The 22785-nt window shown below is 44.8% G+C and overlaps 1 protein-coding gene across 8 annotated transcripts in view; it reads right to left on the bottom strand.

Annotated features, from left to right (window-relative positions):
* Positions 1 to 1462: 1462 nt before the first annotated feature.
* The window catches only part of GUCY1A1 (guanylate cyclase 1 soluble subunit alpha 1), a 53471-nt gene continuing 32148 nt past the window's right edge, over positions 1463 to 22785 (bottom strand). For all 8 annotated transcript variants that reach the window (XM_072974678.1, XM_072974682.1, XM_072974698.1 and 5 more), the window contains 6 exons: positions 20576 to 20634; positions 18239 to 18954; positions 16211 to 16696; positions 12687 to 12830; positions 7975 to 8129; positions 1463 to 2349 (listed from right to left, as the gene is read on the bottom strand). In XM_072974678.1, coding sequence (XP_072830779.1) covers positions 2148 to 2349; positions 7975 to 8129; positions 12687 to 12830; positions 16211 to 16696; positions 18239 to 18954; positions 20576 to 20634 — 1762 coding nt within the window. In that variant the 3' untranslated portion in view covers positions 1463 to 2147. The remainder of the gene's footprint in view (positions 2350 to 7974; positions 8130 to 12686; positions 12831 to 16210; positions 16697 to 18238; positions 18955 to 20575; positions 20635 to 22785) is intronic.

Here is a 22785-nt window from a genome sequence, read left to right as displayed (position 1 = left end):
GCCTCTGTAGGCTGGCCCATGATTTAATGTCTCTGGGAGAATACATTTTTTTGGTATTTTATAGAAAAGTTGCAAGAATAGTGCAAAGAATTCCGTGTAGCTTTTACTCAGAATTTTTTTTTTTGATGGAGATATTGGGGATTGAACCCAGGACCTCGTGCATGCTAAGCATGTGCTCTACCACTGAGCTCTACTCTCCCCACCCCAAGATTGTTTACATTTTCCTCCACTGGTTTTGTGTGTGTGTTTACATAGACATCCACTAGAAAATATTTTTGAATTCTAATTAATTTACAACTTAGAACATAAGTTATTACCAAATTTGGGTCTGCTTAAATATTTGATAAATATTTTATGCTTTTAAATTTCATTTAATTCCTAATATTTTCCCTGCAATAAAGGTGTAGTTCCAGAAAGAAACATGTACTTAAGTCTTTATTTCCCTTTTAAATACTTTTATTAACATCATATAATTGTGAGATTATAACTATACTTCCCCAAGGCCTATAGCACTCTCCAGTAATAAGACTGGTATTTAAGGAGACACATTCAGCACTTTAAGACATGGGAGCATCATTCTGTAAGGAGTAATCATGGTAGAATTTATAGAAGCACTCTAGGGGATCCCGGAGGCCAACCAGTGAGGACTTTTTACTCCTGAGGTCACCAGGGACCAGCCTGGACACCGATGGAGATAATTAAAGAAATTTTAAACTGAGTTACTTCTCAGAACTCCAAACAAGAGTTCTACGCATACTGATTTAAAACTGTAATGTTCACCTTTTTCTCGCTCTGGAGCTTTTTTTTTTTTTTTAATCTCCTTGTCTCAAACCAGTCTCCTGTCTTGTCACTGAGTTCACCAGGGATCTTAGACTAACATTGTGAAGAATGAAAGTTCAGGCTCCAGAAGCATGTTTAGAAATTTCCATAATGAAATCACAGCATCGTCTGCTTCATCAATACTACCATTCTCTTTGAAAAGTATCATTGAGTTATCTCAACAGAATAAAAAATTCACAGATGCATACTTAAGACTAAAAACTCAATGACTCTCAGGGCATGTACACACACCAAAATGTTCAGCACAAATACTTGGAAAAAAGCTATCAGCAGAAAGAACAAGTCTTCTTTCCCGCTTCTGTACTTAGATGTTCTTACTGGAACTGTACTGGGCTCAGCACGGCAATGGACGATGTCTGCTGAAACAGGTCCAAATTACTCGTGTGTGTGAGTGTGTGTGTGTTTGAGTGTGTGTGTGTTTGTGTACATGTGTGTCAGTGTTTCACTTCTGCGTTTACGGTGTGTCCCTGAAAACTTCCTTTCCTCCCATGTTGCTTCTGGTTCAGCTAAATTAGAACGATATTACTGCATTTTAATATGGGCTGTAATCCTCTTTTATCCTGAATATTATGACGCAAATATGAATTAACAAAGATGAAACTGCTGTAGCCTTTGCCATGTGTAGAATTTTAAAAATATCAAACAATGAAACATTTATTATGACATATGATATTATGGCAAATATTCTTATAAAATAATCTTTGATATTTACAGAAGAATTACTTTATAGTCATATTGCAGCTAACCCATAATTGCTTACTTTCTTTAAAAAAAGAGAAAATGAAACAGAAAAGTGCAGCAGAAAAAACCCTCAATCTATTTTGTTATATATGCCAACAGTGAAATGAGGAAAAGTAACAAAATGCAGAGTTGACAGGTTCAAAGAGCTTAAGGTATCGAAGACTATCATTTCTATTCAAAATGCTGTTTTAAGACAATACTATCACAAGCACACCTTAACAACCGTGGTGTCCCACCCGGGCGCGACTGCGGGTCACTCAGCAGGCTGCCCGGTCCCTGCGATCACCTGACGTGCAGGCGCTGAACTCTGAGTACAAGTAATAACTGATTGTTATGTAACAGAAACACCTCCCCTCCCAAAGTCACTGTTCGAGGTTTCTTTCTTTTTCTTTTTTTCGCTGAAGACTTGAAGTACAGAAGTGAATGTATTTCTGTCCCATTAAGAGGAAGGAAAAGTAGATGGTCGCTTAGTCCCTCCGCCCCTGCAAGCGCAAAGTGCTTTCAGAGGTTCCACGCACGCTCCAAGGAGTCAAACCCCGAAGCCTGACCGTCGGGGATGCGTTTTGCTAATCTATCCCCGAGGCTTTGCCTAAAAAGTTGGCACTGCCGTCTTCAACATCCCTCTTTTGAAACCACAGTTTTGAATTGGTTCCTTGTTGGTAAGCTTCCAGAAAATGACAGATTCCGGGAATTTCACTGGGGAAGTTTGGTGGAAGTTCCTCCCTGGATCGAGGTGTAAACACAAAACCAGGACAGTCTTTGAGTAGCCTGAAAAGACGGAAATGAAAATGTTAATCCTGAAGTTGGGTACTGACACAACTGCCTGTTCAAGAAAAGATTATCTAACTCAATGAAAGTTACTGAGAATGTTAATAAGCCAGACATTTTCAGTCTGATTGACCCAAAACCCCTAATAATATTTACAAACACCTTCACCCAAGGACAATTCACAACAGCAGAAAATTCTACCAAATAACGTATTTCACTCATCTTAGGAAAAATAACTATAAAACTTTTTTTGTAAAGATATAGTCTACAGCCTACATAAGAGCACAAGTCACAATAGTGGGGAGAGAAACCCAAAACAATCCAAAAGTTTAATAACAGCAAAAAAAAAAGTATATGAAAATAATGTTACAGAATTGAAAAAGCTGAAGGAGATAAAGACATTGTCTATCAGTGCATTCATTTTGTAACTAGTACTAGGAAGTAAGCATGGACAAGAAGTTGTGGCAGGAAAGGTCTATATATAAGACATTTGTATATAAAATAACATGAGAACAAGTTCTGGGTCTGTCATTAGAACTTTTGTGAATTCTAGGTTATAGGACTAAGGTGGGATTTAGCTGGATATGCAACACTCTACTATCTGACATTTGCAGTAATTTTCTTCTCAAATTCTTCTTAAGAATTAAATGTCTTCAGTTCAGACCTTTGACCAGCTTTAATTATCGGCTGCACTTGTCCACTTTGATAAACTCATTTTAAAGTCTAACCACACTGATTACGTTTCTGGTTCCTCTCCCTGCTCTCTCACTCTCTGTCAGATGCAATCTTAATAAGCATCTCTCTGACCTATTACTCAGGCCATGGAAGAAACGGGCTCCAGACCTCCCTCGGCAGAAAATCGCCCATCATATCTTCCCAGTCAGGGTGTGGGCGTCCCCTCCCCAGTCTGCAGGGTCGCATCTCAGTGACAAGAGTGATGCTGCTATGTTTGAGGTCGGAACTGTGACACCCTGCCTGGTCCAGACAAAACTGCTGGGTGGGAATGCAGGTCTGAGGAATTACAGACCTCGAGTAGCGTACAACACGTGAGTATTCGGTGGACTAATTTTTATCTGTGCACCAGCAAAATGTGTACCCTGCAAAATAATAAAACTAACAAAAGGCAGTTTTAGTCCTGGATTCATAAGCATCTTAGAGTACCTATTATTTACAAGGCACAGTGCTTGGTAACATATAATGAAAAATTACAGAATTCCACAACATTGGAAGTATAAGCTTCAACGTCTGGTGGATCTAAGTTTGAATAGAGATGTCAGCTTTCTAGCTTTAAAATGGGGATGACAATAATACGTATCGTCTCTTAGGGAAGTAATGAAGATTAAATACATTGATTAAACAAGCCTTATTAAGCATCAATTGGATACCACATAACACCCATCACAGGGGAGCGATTAGTAAGTCTGACAACAGCAGGCACTGGGAAACAGAACTCAGACGTTGGAGTGCAGGCTGGTAAAACCTGTTCGGACAGCTAACTGATGGCTGGTAAAGCTGAAACTGGGGACAGCCCAGGACCTGGGACGCCATTTATAGGTATATTATCTAGAGACACATGTATATTTACCCAATCACATTTTGTAACAACTAATAGCCGGATATCCTCCAGTAAGCATGGACTGAAGACAGTCTTATTTATACCCTGGAATACACCTTACCTGGCATGCACATGTGACTTGCTGGATTTGTCTCATACTGGCCCGTGACAACTGTCAAAACACTGGTAATCTGGCAAGCCACGAAAACCATTGGGAGCCTGAAACCTGCCACGGTGAGTGTATCTACACTTTAAAAACTGGTAAATGCGAGAAATTGGAGATTATCCACTTCACTCCCCAAAGCTGCCTTCCCAGCATACCACTGCACTCGGAATAGTTTAAATAAATAAACAAGATTTACATTTCATTAAGGAAAAAAAAATCTCAAAACCATAATATCGAGTGGATTCAAGGCAAGTTGCAAAAGGATACAGGAAGTCTGAGTGGGAATCTATTTTTCTCTGGTTTTATTTTTCTATCTGGAGATCTTACCAGTGACTTTAAAACTACCCCTCTGAATTTATTAAATGCCTTGCTTGGAACTGCACATCTGGTAAGCCCTGTATTTCATACTGCAGGACACACTTCTGCTTTTATTTTCTAATTTTTAAAAGTATTTATTTATTTGCCATTGTATTATTTAATTCTTGTATTTTGGTGAGAGTAGGTGGGGGTAATTAGGTTCATTTATTTTTAGTGGAGGCACTGGGGGTTGAACACAGCACCTCACACATGCTAAGCAGGCACTCTACCACTCAGCTACACCCTTCACCACAAAGCCTGTTCATTAAATCAGCTTCTAAAGAAGATGTGGATTTGGAAGAGTAACAGGTCAGAAAAATGAAACCATTTTGACGAAAGCCTGACGGCAGTGCCGCTGCAAATGCTCACGTGTGGTGGGCGGTTTCTCCTTACCCGCTCATGACCGGGCACCATTTTCCCCAAACGCCTGCACCTGCTCTCCTTTGGGCCCTTCATTCTCCTTGTTCCCCTAAGGAATCCAGGCCCTGCCTCTGGGTGGCTATGTCCTCAGAGAAAGGAGTTCTAGGTCAGCGCCCACCAGGCAGCCTCCATTTACGCCCTCACCTGCCAATGTTGTCTCTCCTGATCGCTCACCACCCAAACCTCTCGTTAACCCACTGACTCGAAACTCACGCAACACAGAACCTAGTCTCTTGTGAGTTTTCCGCCCCTCAGTAACAAAAATGCAGAAAACTGTCCCCTAAACTAAAACCCCTCATGACACTGAAAAGAAAGGAACGTGTAGCTGTCATTACACCTGCTACGTTCTAAATTACCGATGAGAATTTGGACATGGACTTTGAAGGTCTGGGTATTTTTGGTGTGGGTACCCGTCCTAAATTAACACGTGTCTCATTGTAATAGAGCAGAACAGATCTGACTCTATTGGATCTGTTCCTTTGATTTTAACCACTGAGCCCTTTTTTCTGGGTTTAGTCTTGCTAGCTCTGCACCTTTTGTAAAAGAATGTTGCCTTTAGCCTGTCTGGTAAACAGGAGAGCCTTTTCTCAAGGCTCTGACCTTTCAGGATATTAACACTTTCTGCACTTATATAAGGATAACAAGTTGCAGAATAGAGGGTGGCCTTTGTTTTGCTGGAGGTTTTGCAGGAGCACCATGGCCTGACCCCTGAGGATGGCTGCAGGAACAAAGAATTCCCACACCAAGAGGTTTCCAACAACTAACCACACCCCCTCCCGTTTTTTGTTTTTTGTTTTTGTTTTTTTAATAAAAGGAGCCCTTATTCTGGCTGTAGCAGGATGGTTCTGCAAGACACTAGTCTGCCATCCTCTCAGTCTGCCGGCTTTCTGAATAAAGTCGCTATTCCTTGCCCCAACACCTTGTCTCCTAATTTACTGGCCTGTCGTGCAGCGAGCAAAACAAGTTTGGACCCGGTAACATTATAAACATATGAAGGGAGTGACACATCCAAATGTCATGTTACTGAGAAATGCCATCCCAGGATTCAGCATATTACCCATAAAGCTGTCCAAAGAAAGAATTCCCTTTAGTATTTGTACAACGTCTCATGGGATTCTGAACTTGCTGACTTGACGAACCATTTCGACTCAGGTATGAGTGGAGAGGGTGACAAAGGGAAACAGGTAAAGAGACAGCAAGTATCTCTGATTCAGGAACTGGTTTACCAAGTCTGATGGGAAAACTGAGGCCAGGGTTACAGGACATCAGAGGGTCGTGGGATCCTGATAAAAGCAGACTCTTTGGTCTGTGGTTACAGGTTTAATTTCATTCTGGTGGCAATGGGACGCCGCTGGAGGGCTATTACTGCGCGGGTGACGAGATCTGACATCCTTTAGGAAGCTCCCCTGGCTCTTGAGTGGAGGGTGAACGGCGGGGACAAGGCTTTTGAGGAAGCAAGGGGGGCTCAGACTGAGGTGAGGCTGAGAGGCTCAGGCTGGAGAGCGAAGGGTGGCTTGGGTGTGGCACTGAAGGAGGTGGGAAATGCTGCATGCAGGGTATCAGTTGTAGGTGGAGGGGGTTGGACGTGAGGGGGAGGAAGGGATGATGGTGCCGAGGTTTACGGTCTGAGACTGATGCTGGAGAGGATAAAGTTTGGCTGGTGGGAAGTGGATTCTGTCAGGGTGAGTGTGGGAATCACTTGTTCTAACATGGTCACATCGATTGTAACTCATCAGTTAGTCACCAGAGCGCAAGGACAGAACAGAAAACATGAGTCTGAAACTCAGTGGAGAATTACAGAATGGGTTAGAGAAAAAACCGGTGAACCAACAAAAAGTTCAGACCCAGGTGAGAACAGGGACTGAGCTCTCGACAGGACAACCTTCAAAGGTCTGGTGTGGACAGGGAGCTAACAGGAGACACCGAGAAGGTGCAGCCATGGGATAACGAGGAAACCAGGTTAGGTGGTCACAAAAGCCTGGAGAAGAAAATGTTCGCAGGAGGACCTTCACATCAGGTCAACAGATTCTGAGATGCTGAGGAAGATAAGACAGAGAATTGGCCCTGATTTCAGCAAGGAACATGGATGACCCTGGTAGGAACCACATCAGTGAAGTGTACGGACAAACTCTTAAGTGGGGTGCGCAAGGAGAAGCACTGAGCATAACCAAACCTTGGAAGTTTTGCTGGAAAAGGAGCGGGCACATAGGGAGATGCCTGAGACAGAGCTGGAGACAAAGCAGACACCGTCTTTAAGGAGGTGTAATAGTCAGATGCGTCCATATTTTGATGGGAATAATCATTTCATTGGAGAAACTGGTCATGGAGGAGGCTGATACTTTCAGAAGAACAGGTTTCCAAGGAGGTGAGAGGAAACGGCACTTGGAGCAAAACCAGGGGGGCGCAGCCCCCGAAACAGGTATCAGGACCTAAGACAGTGCAGGCAGCTCTGTCTATGGGATCTGAGGGTGAAGGTGGCGTGGTTCTTAGCAGATGGTAATCTCTTTCTGCTGGGGAATAGAAAGTGAGATCTTCAACTTACAGTCGGGGCCGGACAGGAAAGGTGGTTGGGGCTTTAATGAGAAAGAAGATGCTCTAGGACTGGCACCTCTGAGAACAGAAAGGTGAACTTGCCTGATGTAAGTCAGTGACCGTATCGATCTGGAACAGTCTTTTTGCCCTTCAAGGATTTCCATGACAGCTGGATTTTTAAAACCAGATGAAGTTTCCACAGCCGGCACCTGAATTAAGGGCATTCTTATGGGGGACCACGCCCTCTAACAGGTGGGTGCTAACTCTGGGAAGTGAGTGCCAGAGTTGTACCGCAGGACACGGCTGGTGTCAGAACACCTGTCCGGGCAGCGTGAGAAGTAACACGCCTTGAAACGGGGAAGGCAGGATGTGCATCAGGGGTCACAGCCTGGCGACAGGCACCTCAGGAGAGGCGTTCTCCCGAGGCAAATGAATAGTTGACAAAAGGTTAAAGCCAAGATGATAAGGGTTACTGCTTCTCTTTTCCTTTAAGGTTATAAGCGAGGACGGTACGAAGAGTGAAACAAACTGCTGGGACAGCGACAAGCAGAGATAAATGAGATGAGCAGATCTCGGGCGCTGGGGGCTGCAGTACCTGTAGGTGGTGGGGCTCACGTTGATTTTCCGCGGCACACTGCACGACTCGAATTTGTTCGCCAAGGTGACATTGTTCCCGAAGAGACAGTAACGGGGCATTTTAACCCCAACAACTCCAGCAAAAACTGACCCGGAATGCAGTCCGATTCGCATCTGAAAGCAAAAAAGGAGCAGAGTGTTCCTGGTCACTGGTAACACACGCCCCCTCGTCGCAGCTGTGTGAGTGCCCTGTCTGACTGACGGACTCCTCGCTCGCACCTCCGCTCCTCCTCACTTCCCATCAGCAGTGACTAGTGAGGGTCAGTCACACCTGTAACCCTTCTCTGTGTATGTCCTTAGGTTTGTTACCCAGGGCGGCTCTCTCTCCACTGTCTTCAGCATCTGACCCAAAATCCCACACACCCATCACAGTCACCATAGCAACCAGACACCGCGTCCATGGACCGTTTCTGTAAACTCTTCTGTTCCTCAGGTGAGGGAGACAAGACTTCTGGAGCCCAGAAGTTATTCCTGAAACACCGTCAGAGGCGGGTAACGAGCTAGCTCTTGCGAAACAGAGAATGGGGCTTTTAGGTATCTTGCTTTCAAAGAACTTTATGCCAAACTTCCTCCCTATTTAAATGACCAACAAGCGGAGAAAGAGTATTGTAGTATTTCAGGAAGCAGCAGAAAGCTGGGGTTGCCGAGGCCTGGCCTTCAGTGACTGTACATGTGAGCTAAGAAAGTCCAGACCCACGGAAAGCACAGTCGGGCCGGGGCCGGGTGCGACAGGCAGCCAGGATACACTGCGGTGTAGGGATCCTGGAAATTACCAACGACCTGCAGAGCAGTCAAGGCAGACTGTTTTCAACCGGGATCTCCTAGAAGATCTGAGCGCTTGAGGATCCGAGAGGATGCACTAGCTGCTAAATTCCTGCTACAACAAAGCAAGTGAAAGCGGGGATGTTTTAAACAACCACCGGACACCATGTTCGTTATTTCCGAGTTCCATGTTCAGTTGACCATGTTTTTAAAAATTTTATTAGAGATGTATATTTTGAACAAAGGCTAAGTACTCAGGAGCTTAGATGTGACTTAGAATTCCGAAAACTGCAGCCTCCTTGGTTTTTCAGTTGATTTCAGAGCTCTTCTAGAAACTTTTGAGAATCATTTGCTTGTAACACGTCAAATCATGAATCCTGCGAAACTTTCCAACAGAAGCGCTAGACAGTGAATCAGGAGAGTTGTGTTAGGAATAACCGGCAGTCCGCCTTGTTTTAAGTGGAAGGACACTTGACTTACGATATTATATGAGTTTCAGGGGTACAGCATAGTTATTCAATAGTTTATATTCTGTACTCCACCTACAGTTCTTACAGAACATTAGCTATTTCCTGTGCTGTGCGTCACATCCCTGTAACTTATTTATATTTCATACCTAGGGGTTTAGGCCTCTTACCCGCCTACCCTGACTCCTCCCCCGTCAGCCCTTCCCTCTGGCGGCCACTGATTTGTTCTCTGCATCTGTGAGTCTGACTGTCTGTACGTTCCTTCATTTCCCTAGTGCTCTTTCCTCGTCTATAAAGCGCAGGAATGGATAATTTCCAACTCCCTCCTTCACCAAAGCTTTACGCCAAGCACAAAAACACAGCTGTTTTATGACATCTGGCTTCTCCTTCCTTAGGAGAATATGGTTTTATATGTAAACAATATAACAAACAATAGAAACAAATGAACAAGAATGATGACCAAAGGCTATCTTCTGCTTATAAATATCCGGCACAATTTTAGGAGATTTTACTCTCTTTGGCACTCTTCTGGTTAAACCAGTTTCTCTCTTCACACTTAGCTATTCCACCTTTGAATTTGACAAATTTGTCGTAACATTTTAATGTTTCTACTGCATGATTAATACAGAAATACGTCCTCCTCGTAAACACGCGAACAACAATGCAGGCAAAGCCAGTGCCCCTCTGGTTCCTCTCATCCCCACCCCGCCATCCTTTCCCAGTCTTGAGGTTCACTCTCAACTCAAAGCGTTCTTATCAGGGAACCGTTCAGATTTACAAGCATGCAAATGGTGCAAAGTTTAAGATACACATCATGCCTTGAATGGACACTTGGGGGCCACTTTCGACATAACCCCCTCCTCATGGCAGGCTTTGGGGAACGGGAGGAGGGCCCCGAGTGCCTTTCCAAGCTCCCTGACTCGCTCTGCTGTCCTCGCCCCCTGGTCTCCAGCACGAGTCCACCTGGGGGTTTCTAAGCCTCAGGGGGGATGTGAGTGAGGGATCAGCCGGAGTAAGTGGGCAGATGGTCTGTACAGATGACAGGCTGGGAAACACAGAGTTTGAAAAGAAAAAACGGAAATACTTCCTAGTCTTTCACCTTGACTCCATTCCATGGGGCAGGAGGGTAATAAGCAGTGAAAGGCTGGGCTTTGGAGCCGGAAACACACGACCCCAAGTCTGGATTCAGGAGGGACGTGGCTACTCTCATCTGAACTGTGGGTTCCTCTTTTAATGTTGTTATAAAGATTTTAAAGAAGACAACGTTTAAGTCACAGTCTGCTCCCCACAATACACATTAGTGTTTCTCTCTCTCCTAAAAGTACTCTGCACTTCTGTCTCTGTGACGTGTCAGGGACAGCCCCCCAAGGATCTCAGAGATGCCCTAGGACTGCAGGGCAGAACAAATAAAAAGGTGTATTTAGTGGGGAAAGGGTGTAGCTCAAGTGGTAGAGCATATGCTTAGCATTCACAAGGTCCTGGGTTCAATCCCCAGTACCCTCTCTAAAAATAACCTAATTTTACCTGTCTCCCCATGCCAAAATAAAATAATTAAAAAATATGATAATAAATAAATTTTTTAAAAGGTATGTTTAACATCTCCCTTTACAGGTCAGTAAAGCTGAATTATTATCACCCAGGTAAGTATCTCGGGAATTCGCTATGAATAATTCTTGCAATTGCCAACTCTAAAAGTACATTTCTGAAAAGATCAAAAATCACGTCACTAATCCCCCTGCCCCAAACATACACATCTTAGTAACGAAATCCATTTATGTGGAAATCCCTGACTTGATTCTTAATCTGGATACTCTAAGCATTTACTTTGATGTTATGAGTCTCCTCACCAAAAAACAAACAAACGAACATAATTCTCCTCTAAAAAAATTACAGAAATCAAGCGTCTAAGCAAGTCAGATGCTGTGATGCTTTTAAAACAGTTGAGAATTATTTCACACTCTTCCTGTTGGGCAAGTGTGTGACTGCTCTGACCAACAGAATATAATGGACATGTCACTGGGTATCTCCTAGGTGAGGTCATAAAAGGTCGTGTGGCTGACACCAACCTGGTTCCCTGGGATGTGAGTCACCAGGTAAGGAGTGTGACTGCTCTGAGGTTGCGGGGCCTGAGCACACGTGTAAGGACCTGGGCCAACAGTCCAGCTGAGCCCGTCCTCAGCCACCCCCAGCCCCAGACTCAGGCAGGTGAGTGAAGCAGGCACCTCGGAAGGGGTCGCTGGTCCAAGGGGTACCATCCAGCCATGCCACATGGCCTCATCCATCTGACTGCTCTCAGCCCAGTTACCAGGTCTCGTGAGGAATGAAAAGGCATCCCCGCTGTTCTTCATCCAAATTCCAATGGACAGAATCAGTGCACAGGCCTGCGGTCGCACACCTCGAAATGCAGGGGAGTGTGTCACACGTCAGCACATAGTGGGACGACAGCTGACTTAGAAACAGTCCTGAAGGCTCAAACATGAGGCTTCTACTAACACTGGAGAGCACCAGGACTAAACGTCTCATTTTCCCTTCTTCTCTATGTTTTACAGCACCCCAGATAGGATTCCACATCACTCCCAAGGCCCATTTCTGAAGGTTTATCAATGGAGGCTATTTTATAAAAATTAAGTGGCAGATTCACTAAGTGTGGGATGAATCAAAATACTCTGCACATGTAATACCTAGCAAACCAATGGCCGGCATGTGAGTTTGACTTTCTCATCTGCAGGAGATATCATTATTCTGGGATCTGGCTCATCCCGAAATTGTGGGATTTCATGTGCCCTAGAAACCACTGGTGGGCTAGCAGTCACCTCTATCCTACTGTGATTCCTCCCCTGCTGGGATTGGAAAATTAAAAATTCATTTTCCCAACTCCCTCGAGGCTGCTCCATGTACTTAGGGTTGGTGACTCAGATACCCTGTGTGACATTTGGAAGCTGGATTTCTGCCGTGCCTGCCCTTCCGCTGGTTACATGGGAGCCCAGCTGTGGAAGCCTCCGGGTTTTCTCTCACAAGCTTAGCAGGGAGCCCAGACTCCAGTCACTCATCTTGTGAGAGTCATGATGCAGGATCTCCGAGTTGCTGGTTGAAATCATAGGAGGGGCCCTTCTGTCCTGGAAACCAGCAGCACAGACAGCAGCTTTCTGAGCACAAGGGTTTCCCGACTGTGGCTGTGGAGCTGTGGAGCCAGCTACCAGATCACAGAGAAAGCAGTGGTTCCGAAGTGTTACTCTGGGACCCATTTTTTGAGCGAGCGAGGTGTAGGCGGACTCTTGGTCCTCTCCGCGATTCTGTAAGCCACTTAATACCACGTGGTAAACACCTTCCTGCTTGACCGAGCCGGAGACGCTGCTCTCTGCCACCAAGCCCGCGCTGGGCACCACCCACCTGATCACTGACCAACCACACGGACTCTCACAACAGGACGAGACTGCCTCACCTTGATGGGCTCCCCGTGGGGCGACATGACTTCGTCAGAGAGCTCCATCATCTTCAGGGCCATCAGCGCGATCTGGACGGCGTGAGTGTCGCTTTCTTTGTGTAACCCCCCAGCCACACAGTACGCATCGCCAATGGTCTCCACCTGCACACGAGAGATTTTCCGCGTTAAAACAGGCGCTTGGGAAGCACCACCGTGCACATCAGAGAGCGGGCACTCAGAAGCACCCAGCAGAAATCTCAGGGTTTGGGCCAGCAGAACATGAGAGTAAATCATGTACTCCAAGAACAGGCTTTCCTCTTCAGGGAAGTCACAGGTCTCTGAGCCTTGCACCACGGGCTGCGCTGAGAGACACCACAGCCCCATGAACTCAGGATCAGGAAGGGTTCCAGCTCCCAGACCTGCCACTCACTCACCATGCCATTTCACCTTTCTTTCCCCGCCATGTAAAATGACTTTGTAGAAACAAATGATGTACTTTGGATTAATAATAAATTGCTTAAAGTTATTGGATGATTTTACAGCATCTCAGCATAAAATACAGTGTTTTGAAGAAAGCCACTATTCAGTCAATGTCAGATAAATTTAGTAAAGATGTGCAAGGTTAACGAGGTTAGAGGTTTTCAAAAGGATTTTGGGGGGTCCTCACAGCCATGATAAATTGTTTACATGAGTATTAATCACAAAGTATGGAAACCAAAATGTCAAACCAGGAGGCAGAAACCATGGTGTTTGGAAAGCTACTGGAAGTCAAGCTGTAATACAAATTCATGTACATTAGTATTATGTCATATTACCAGCGATTTTTATCTGGGACTCTAAGTACAAAGCTAATGGTTAATTTAAATCCACAAATAGGCCACCAAATAGTGACAGGTGCGTTTTTCTTCCCCTCTAAATATTTACTGTAACTTATCAGATCATATCGCCACTCTTATCCTAAGCCCCCAGTATGGAAGGATGGAGGTGAGAAAGGGAGGCTAAGTTGGCAATTCCCAATTTCACTTGGAATAAATGCTGAAGCCGTTAAAATGCCCTGAAGTTCTCGCCCGCCTTTCTGCTGCTCCCTGACTCCGCCTCCTCATCCTCCCTCTTGTTCCCTCTGTCCCAGCATCTCTGATTGTCCCTCAAACGTACCACACGTGCCTCCACCTGCTCTCCCCTCCCCCTGCCAGGAGCACCCCTCCTGGTCCCTCACTTCCCCAGGCCAACGGCATCTGAGAACAGTGCTCGCCCCTGACCTTACACTGTCTCCCCCGACACCTGCCCCATTTCCCCGCCAGAACAGCCCAGCGACCGGAACGCTGTAACCTTACGCACTTGTTCTCTGTCCTTCTTTGCCCCGTGGAGCGCAAGCTCTCTGCTTATCACCTCCTGTCTCCCCCGTGCCCAGAACAGCCACCCATGGAGGAACCAGGCAGCAGTGTCTCCAGAAGCTTTTCCTCCAGTGCAGACGGAAGAAGCGCTCAGCACAACAGCTGACACATCACAGGTGCTCAGTGGGTGGAACTAGTCAGGAGAGGGGCGCCCCCACGCCTCCGTGGTGCTGGGAGCCTGTTCCCTGTGCTGCTGTACCCCACACACACACACGCCGGAAAGGAATCGCATGTCCACCATGTCACAGGAAACTGTCCTGTGCACCTGTCCAGGTGCCCCCCCTCCCCTGACATGTGGACATGTGAACCCGCCTCACAGGGACTGTACCCACCATGCGGGCAAATGCTGGACGACCGGTAGGTATTTGCTAAAACAACAGATAAGTAAATACGGAAATAAGCAGAAAAAATGACCAAAAGATTGAAAGACAGAAAAAAAAAATGAAATGGAACAAAGTCCCGGTACCACGAGGTACTGGAAGAAACAAGAAACTGACTGCTCCTTGGAAGCCATCACCCCCACAGGTCAGCCTATGGTGAACATTCCTTGTATCTTGAGTTTGTTTATTCCAAGGTTAAGACCCATCCTCGTTTACCTACAACCGCTCCAAGTGTTCTGCAAAGTCAGAGAGCAGAGTGGGTGAGATGCGGACAGTCAGACGCGCCCGCTCCGGATGCCGGGCCAACCTGCGGATTCTGGGGCTCCCAGCCTCGCAGCAAGGAGCACAGATTCCAAACACTTGAGAGGAATGACCGCGCTTTTTAAAGTGTCAGCAAGGTGAAACTTCTAGAAGTGGCTGCTTGTGCCGGCAATCATAGCAGTCGGCCAAAGACAGTAAGACTTCCTAACCACAGTTCCCAGCGAGGAGACATCCTCGAGGCGTAAACTGTCTACAAATAAATACAGTGAATTCCACAAGAGGCCACCAAGCTGAACCTAACTGAAGCCAATTATTTTATCTGTAATTATACAAGGCCTTCTTTTTTTTCCCCCCAAGGGAATCATAGCTCTGCCTGGAATTTCCTGTTAGAAATTTTTAAAAAGGGAAGTTTTACTTTGAGCATCTAGATTGGGGCTTATATTATTCCCGTAAATAATTTTTGTTTGTTCTTCAATAATCTATTTATTTCATGTTGGCTTAAGCTCTGAAATGCCAGATTTTTATGTGGCCAATTAAAAGATGATTCAAACCACATATATAAGAAGCATGCTTTATTCTCAACACCAATATTGAGAATAATGCAAAATACTTTTAAATCAGTAAAAAAAAAAAGTTTCACTTCTAAAGAAACAGGAAGAACATGAGATCTCTTCATTAGCTCTCTGTACATCCCCAGTGCCTAGAATGATGGCTGGTACCTCGCAGGCACTCAACAAACCCGCTGACTGATGGACCACAGGTATAAATTCTGTAGGTGCATATTATTTTCTCTGCTCTAGAAATGAGAAAGGTTATTTAACGTTCTCCACTTACAAGGCAAGTAAGGTAGAAGAGATGATTTGAAGACAGACTTCCCTGTCTCGATGTCTCTGCCCTTGGCCTCTGTACAAGGACACCTTAAGCAGGTGGTCTGGTGTCTGTTACTGGCCATGAAAAGTATCACATTGACTCTATACTGAATTCACCTGGCACAAGGCAATCTGTATACTCCTCACACTCCTTTGCTTTTACGGATGGGCGGAGGGTAGAGCTCAGCGGCAGAACACCTGCCTAGAAGGCACAAGGTCCCGGGTTCAATCCCCGGTACCTCCATTAAATAAATAAACAAACCTAATTACCTCCCCCCTCCAATAAACAAAACCAAACATTCAGATGGAAGGATACATCCTCCCCGGACGAGTTATACTTTGGTCCGTCTCATGCTGAATCAACTCAGTGTTCATGGTCAAGTGTCAGTTCACTGACCTCGAAACACCCCTTTTCCTCGGGGCCCCACCCCCACCCACTTACTCTCTGGGGAGGGCGCGGTGGCGGTCCTTGCACGGAATCATTGGTTTCTGCAGAGATTCCGAGCGATTCCAGGCTGGACAGCGGGCAGCCACGCGCTGAGGTCGCGATGGGCCGCCCCCCACCCAGACCTGACGGGCCGCACGGGCGGGCGGGGAAAGCGGCTCCCCCGCCCAGGGAAGACCCCCTCCCCCGCTACCTTGTAGACGTCCAGCTCCCCGCACTGCCGGTCGAAGCGCGTGTAGAGCGCGTTGAGCATGGTGATGACCTGCAGCGGCGAGCACTGGGAGCAGATGGCCGTGAAGCCCACGATGTCCGAGAAGAGCATGGTGACGTCGCTGAACTTCTTGGCCTGCACCACCTGGCCCTGCCACAGCTGCTGCGCCACCTCGCCGGGGAAGATGGAGCAGAGCAGGTCCACCGTCTTCCTCTTCTCCTCCTCCAGCGCCTGGTGCGCCTGCTCCAGCGTGGCCTTCAGCTTGCCCAGCCGCTTCTTCAGGCCGTCCTGCGCGCGCGCCTGCTCCCCGATCAGGACCACGTCCCTCAGCGCGTTGTGGATCGGGATGTCCGACAGGTAGAGCCCGCGCCCCGTGAAGTCCTCCAGCCGGTCCACGCAGGGCGACCCCAGGAACAGGACAGCGCTGGACTCCACCACGTAGATCATCTGGCCCTTGAGGTCCATGACCTGTGGAGCCAAGGAGAACCCGCGTGGCGGTTTATTCAGATCTCCAGCACCTTCTGGAGACAAAGTGAAGATGTGGATACAGAGATAATCCCTTAGTTTTTCAGCTTGATGTTTTTCTACTTGTTGCCAGCAAATGATACACTTTCTCATAGTGTAATTTACTATGCATTCTAAGATGCATGCAGACACTTGGAGAATATTTGGGGATTAAACTCTACATGGAAATCATAATTTTCCATCAGCAATGCAAAAAATACTTGCTTCGGGCCTTCTCACTATGAGGCAGGCTGATGCTTCCGTTTCTACAGCTGCAGAAGGGGCTACACCAAGGGAGCCCCAAGCCAGGGGAGGGTTCATGCGATCACCCAGCATCACAGGGTCTACTCGTGTGAGTGGGACAGACCTGCATATGTGTGTTCACCACAGCAAAGGGTTGACAGCCACCCAGACGTCCTTCCACAGTGGGGAGTTAAATAAAGTGAAGGCCAGGGAACTATACTCAGTTTCTTGTAATAACATGTAATGGAAAAGAATCTGAAAAGAAAATATATGTATGTATGTATATGTGTAACTGAATCACTTTGCTGTACACCTGAAACTAACATTGTAAATCAACTACACGTCAATAAAAAATAAAATAAAATAAAATGGAAGACAACAGTACAATGAGATACTACCCAGCCTTGGAAAAAAGTGAAACAGACGGGGATATAATGGAATGGAAAGATGCTCAAAATATACTGTTTAGTGATTTTTAAAAAAGTTGCAAATAGTACTTTTTGTTTTAAACAGAAATGTATATAATTAATGCTTTTGATTTTGCAATAAACACCTTTAAGTATTACCTATTTTTTAAACACTTGGCTATATTACTTTTATGATAAGAAAGCAGCAAAGCTGTCTTCCTGTGGGAACAGTGTGTCTGCCAGGTTACGCGTGTCGAAAAGTCAGATGTGTCCCAAGCCTCTCTGTGAGCTTTGCCTGTACCGTCAGCTACCACTTCACAAACGTCCTTTCTAAATAATCACCGTGGTTCTCAATCATGAGATGTGAGCAAAACAGTTTTTCCCACGTTTTCTAACAATTAATGCAATATATTATTATTGATTGTTTTCCATGTCTATTAAATACTGATTTAAAATCCATTTGGCTGCCTACTGTAAGAAAGAAGCCGTTTTTGTTGGCTGTCGAACAATACCTCTTACTATTCTAAATTAAGTCAGCTATTTGATGATGATTGAAAATATATTTTATATAAACACGTTTCTAATTCAGTTATAAAATACTCCATAAGGATTTTAAAAGCTACACTGCATGCGACGTGCATCTGTGAAGTGAGGGGTTAGGTAAGCAAGAAATGAATGCAGCAAGATCTTATTTTCAATTGATTCCATCCAGCCTGAAAGTATTTGAGAATCATTGTAAAGAGAACTGTTTAATTGACATCTGAAGCAACGCATCTTTTTTTACCTTTTTCGCTTCCTATACTTTAAAGGTGAAATCGCTGATTTCATATTAGCAGCAGTATTAGGTTCTCCTTACCCTGGAAGCCTTCTTCACGGAGCTGTCCCACCGCCTCACTCGCACCACGAACTGCATGTTCAGCATGGTCAGGATTCCGCTGAACGTCTGGCTGATTTTGGGAGTCAGGATCTCGAAGTACTCCTCAAAGCGGGGCTTCGCCTGGAAGTCCCTCCTGCTCATCAGCCTCCGGATGCCGTTGCCGAACTGCAGAATCGCCATGTCTCTGTCAAACATGAAGTGGAACGGGAAGGTCTTGCAGAAGAGCGACACGGGGATCACCAGCGAGGACGGCGGCTTGCCCGGGGCCGGCGACGGGGCGGGCCTGGCGCTGGTGACGCGGACGGAGTAGAGCAGGCAGGGCTGCTGCAGGGCGTCGCCGCCCTCCGCGTGGAAGCAGGGGGGCATGGAGGACACCTCCACCTCGGTCTCGTACAGCGTGTGGGCCGCCGCCTTAATGATGCCGGGCAGAATCAGGGACGTGGTTCTCTTGGGGAAGAAGTAGTAGACACTGAGGAAGTCCTCGTCCTTATCCAGGCAGAGGATGGACCCGTCCTCAATCCCGCCCCGCTTCTCTGCTTCTTGGCAGTGGCTGCTCTGTTTCAGGAGCGTGCTGAAGCTGTTCAGGAAATCTTTGAGGGTTCCTCCGACCACACCTAGGATGTATTCATCCTCCTCGTAACATATTTTAAAAAGCTCTTCACCCAGGGACTCTCTGATGATCTCCACCGGAACTCCTGAAAGCACATAGCACACTGTCTGCCGCAGCAAACGCGTCATCTTGGCAGATGGCGCTGGTTCTACTGTTTCTAATATTGTTGTATCTGATGATTGAGTTTGCCTTGTATCTGCTAGTCATAAGAGTTCCCACCAAAGTTAACCACCTATATTCAAAGTGTCTACATAGATTAGCCTCCAAAATTCTGAGAACTCTCAATACAAATCCCAAATCAGCTGATTACAACAGAATGATCAACTGAGTATAATGTATGACTTTTTATCTTCCTGAAACTTAACTATAAAAGAACACTTGTGGTTACTGGAGGGGAAAGGGGGTGGGAAGGGATAAATCAGGAGTTTGAAATTTGTAGACGCTAACTACTATATATAAAAGATATACAACATGTTTCTTCTGTAGAGCACAGGGAACTATATTCAATATCTTGTAGTAACCTATAATGAAAAAATATGAAAACGAATCTATGTATGTGTTTGTATGACTGAAATATTATGCTGTCCACCAGATATTGACATGACATTGTAAACTGGCTAGACTTCAAAAATAAATAAATAAATACAAGCTTAAAAAAAAAACAATTGGAAATACAGGATCAAGTCCATTTTAGAAAAAGCTCTCCCACCTTGTTAACAACAAAAACTGTAGTACATGTTGGTGAAGGGGTACTGTACCCCCTCAAAGGACCTCCCAGAAAATAAGCATCAGATACAAGAATTATTTTGAAATCACCTATGGTGAAACACTATTTTGTCATTCTTTCTTAGAGATAATATAATTTTTTTTTCTGAGTTAAATAGCATTCTTGTTGTTCAATGCTACTGAATGAATATGTGTTGGGAACACACTATTTAATTTCTATAGCTTCTCCTTCTCTAGTCTCCTTTAGTCTTTAAATTCTGAGTACCACGTTTTTCTCATGTGAAACTCAGGGAAAACAAGAGTGCCTTGTTGCCAGACTGCTGTGGTGCTGGGGACTACACTAAAATAGTGCCAGACTCAGAGGCAGGACTCAGTGTGAGCCAGCCTTCATCATCATCATCATCATCATCATCATCATCATTATTAAATTCTTAATATCTTGTACTTTTAGAAAAATTTAACCTGTTAGTCCATGGACTCGTGGTCCTTGAAAGGGACAGTGTGACAGTTACCCGTCTCCTTGTTTCCCTCAAACCAAGTATTACTGAGAGCATTGCTCTCCTTTTTCCCCATGATTGCTTCCAATGTTTAAAAAAATTATTCATTTTACATTGCTGAGTAGAATTTTTATGCATAAATGAGGAACACTTAGTTGAGTTGAAGATAGAAGCATGTGAATGTCTATAAGTCAGCCTCACAGGCAGCTTTAGATGCTTCTCAGCAAATAAACTTGTAAGAAGAGGAAATGTTGCAGGTCAAACAAAGATATTATGTAGTTTGAAAAAGACATTCTTTATGTTAACACAAAATATGATGTTGAACATTTCACACTGGAAGTTACCAACAAATAAACAGGAATATTTTAGACAAAAATATTAGTTCTACAGGTAAGTATTTTCTAGGAATGGACAACCTTAGTCTACAGGCAAAATATTAGTTCCACAAGTATAATTATTTCCTAATTGCTCATATTTTATTACCTGCTGCAATTGCTTGGTCCCCAATTATTTTTTCAAAGTCTTCTCTTTCCAAAGATTTCCTGAAATGATTTCAATATTTTAAATTACAAACTGACGAATGAATGATAAAATTTCAGGCTATAACATACAGAAATGATGACAGAAAATAATTTAAATTACCTTTTCTTTGAGGCAAAACTTCACTGTTCAGTTTGCAGGAAAGGAGCAAGACATGTACAGACCCCAAATAATGTTGGGGAAAAAAAATCCCAAAATGTACCTGATCTAGAGTGTTTCATCATATTTTACGAAGTATATTTACCTTTTAATCTAACTTTACATAGGCTAAGAGTGTGGGTGTTTGCACTGGTGGAAAACCAGTGGCATGAAATTTCCAAGAAAGGATGGTAATAAATCAGACTGGGGTTCTCTGAACACACAACCAAGAAGAAACATCCACATACTGATGGATTCCACTTTAAAGTATCCTTATTTATTTGCTAAAGCAAATACGTGGTATACCCTGCTTTCAAGTTTTAGGCTCTATGTATTTAAGTCTCAGATTTCATTACATTAAACTTTCATCCTTGGTCTTATATAAGAGTTCGTGACTGCAGAAGTCTATTCCTTATTCAATTACTGCACATAGCACAGAAGCCAATAACGTAATAGCATATATTTTGATGGCTAGAAATATTTGCCTATTTGTTTTTTAATGATTTCCAAGAGTGATGACTAATTATGACCAAATGTGCCACACTGCTAAAGTCTTTTAAAAGACACCCAAGTTCTATTTGTGGTTCAGCTTGCCAAGATGGCAAACACACAAATTTAAACTACTAGACAGACTTCAGTAAAGCACGCTACATATAGAGAGGTTTCAAAGGGAAACATTTTTGAGCAGGAAAATTGCCAGCTGGCTACTTTATCACATACAGGTACACTGCTTACACTTATTTTAAAACGCTAGGTAGAAAATTATTCTTATCTAAATAGATTGAGGGCCACTATATGATATCTAATTTGAATCAAGAGCTCCCCACCTCCTTGTCACATATGTTACATTAATCCATCTTTAGATCCACATCTTTTTTCTCATTTAAGCAACGTCTATTTTTTTTCTGAAGAATGAGAGCAAATCTGCTCGGAGAACTCGACTCCTGCCAATTCCCAGCAAAGCTCAGCCAATCCAAACAACACACGGTGCAATTCAAAATAAGTTCCCTATCTTCACCTTCAAAAAAAAAAAATTCAGAAAGAAGAAGGTGTAAGCCTGCATTACACCAGCAAGCGTGTGTGTTGTACACACACGGCCACACACCCCAGCCATGAGTTCATACGTGGGATGCCGTGATGTGAACAAAGGTCCTGGAAAAAGAAACGAAGCAGAAGCTCTTTGTGCAAACAGCTGAGAGAAGCATCGTACGGACTGGGCTGGGACTCACTCACTTAGGAAGGGGGTCTAGCGCTTTGTTTAGAAGCAGTGTACTGTTTTATATAGAGAGAGAGATTTTGCTTTTTAAGTCACATAAGGTAATAAGCAGTGCACAAAACAGAGTTATTAAGGTATGTTCAGCAGTTGGCAAATTGACAGCAGTAGAAACGGAGACTGACCCACCAAACACACGGGGGATGAACTCAGTACCCTAAGGGCCAAAAAAGCACAGAGAAGCCACTTAGCATAATCAGCAGGCCGTCTTCTAAGAAAAAAAAGTTCCCTGATCTTATTTCAACAACAGAATAATCATTCGGACAATTTAAAACTATGACCCACTCTTTCAGACATCAGGGAAGTGGTAAAAGATGTTTCAAGCTTTCCAAATAAAATAATTTTTGTAAGTTTTGAGATTTTTAAAAAGATACTTCTCTGGGAACGCATCCTGCCAGCATAGCTGCAGGCAACTTAGGAAAACTTGCGTGCACAAGCCCTGAGCCCTACTCGGAGTAGGGGAGCTGCCTGCCAAGGGCTCAGGCAGACAGACGGATGGACGGTAGCAGCTCCAGGACTTGTCAGATATCTTATCAGCTTGACTGAGGAGGAAGGACCGAGGCCTCTGGCATATCACTCTGTAAACACAGCTCCGTCAGACTCAGAGATTCACACTCTCTCCCACTGGACTGGCCTGTGACCCCTTCTTGGCGCGCCTGCCGCCTGCAGCAGGGGACTAGCTCGCCAGCAAGGGAGACCAGCACAGATAATCCCCAGAGCAGATTACCCACTCTCCAGCAGT

This window comes from Vicugna pacos, chromosome 2 (assembly GCF_048564905.1).
Source record: "Vicugna pacos chromosome 2, VicPac4, whole genome shotgun sequence".
In the NCBI taxonomy this organism is placed as follows: Eukaryota; Metazoa; Chordata; class Mammalia; order Artiodactyla; family Camelidae; genus Vicugna; species Vicugna pacos.
The sequence above is the reverse complement of the archived record's forward strand: the minus strand, read 5'-3'. Positions and strand labels throughout refer to the sequence as shown.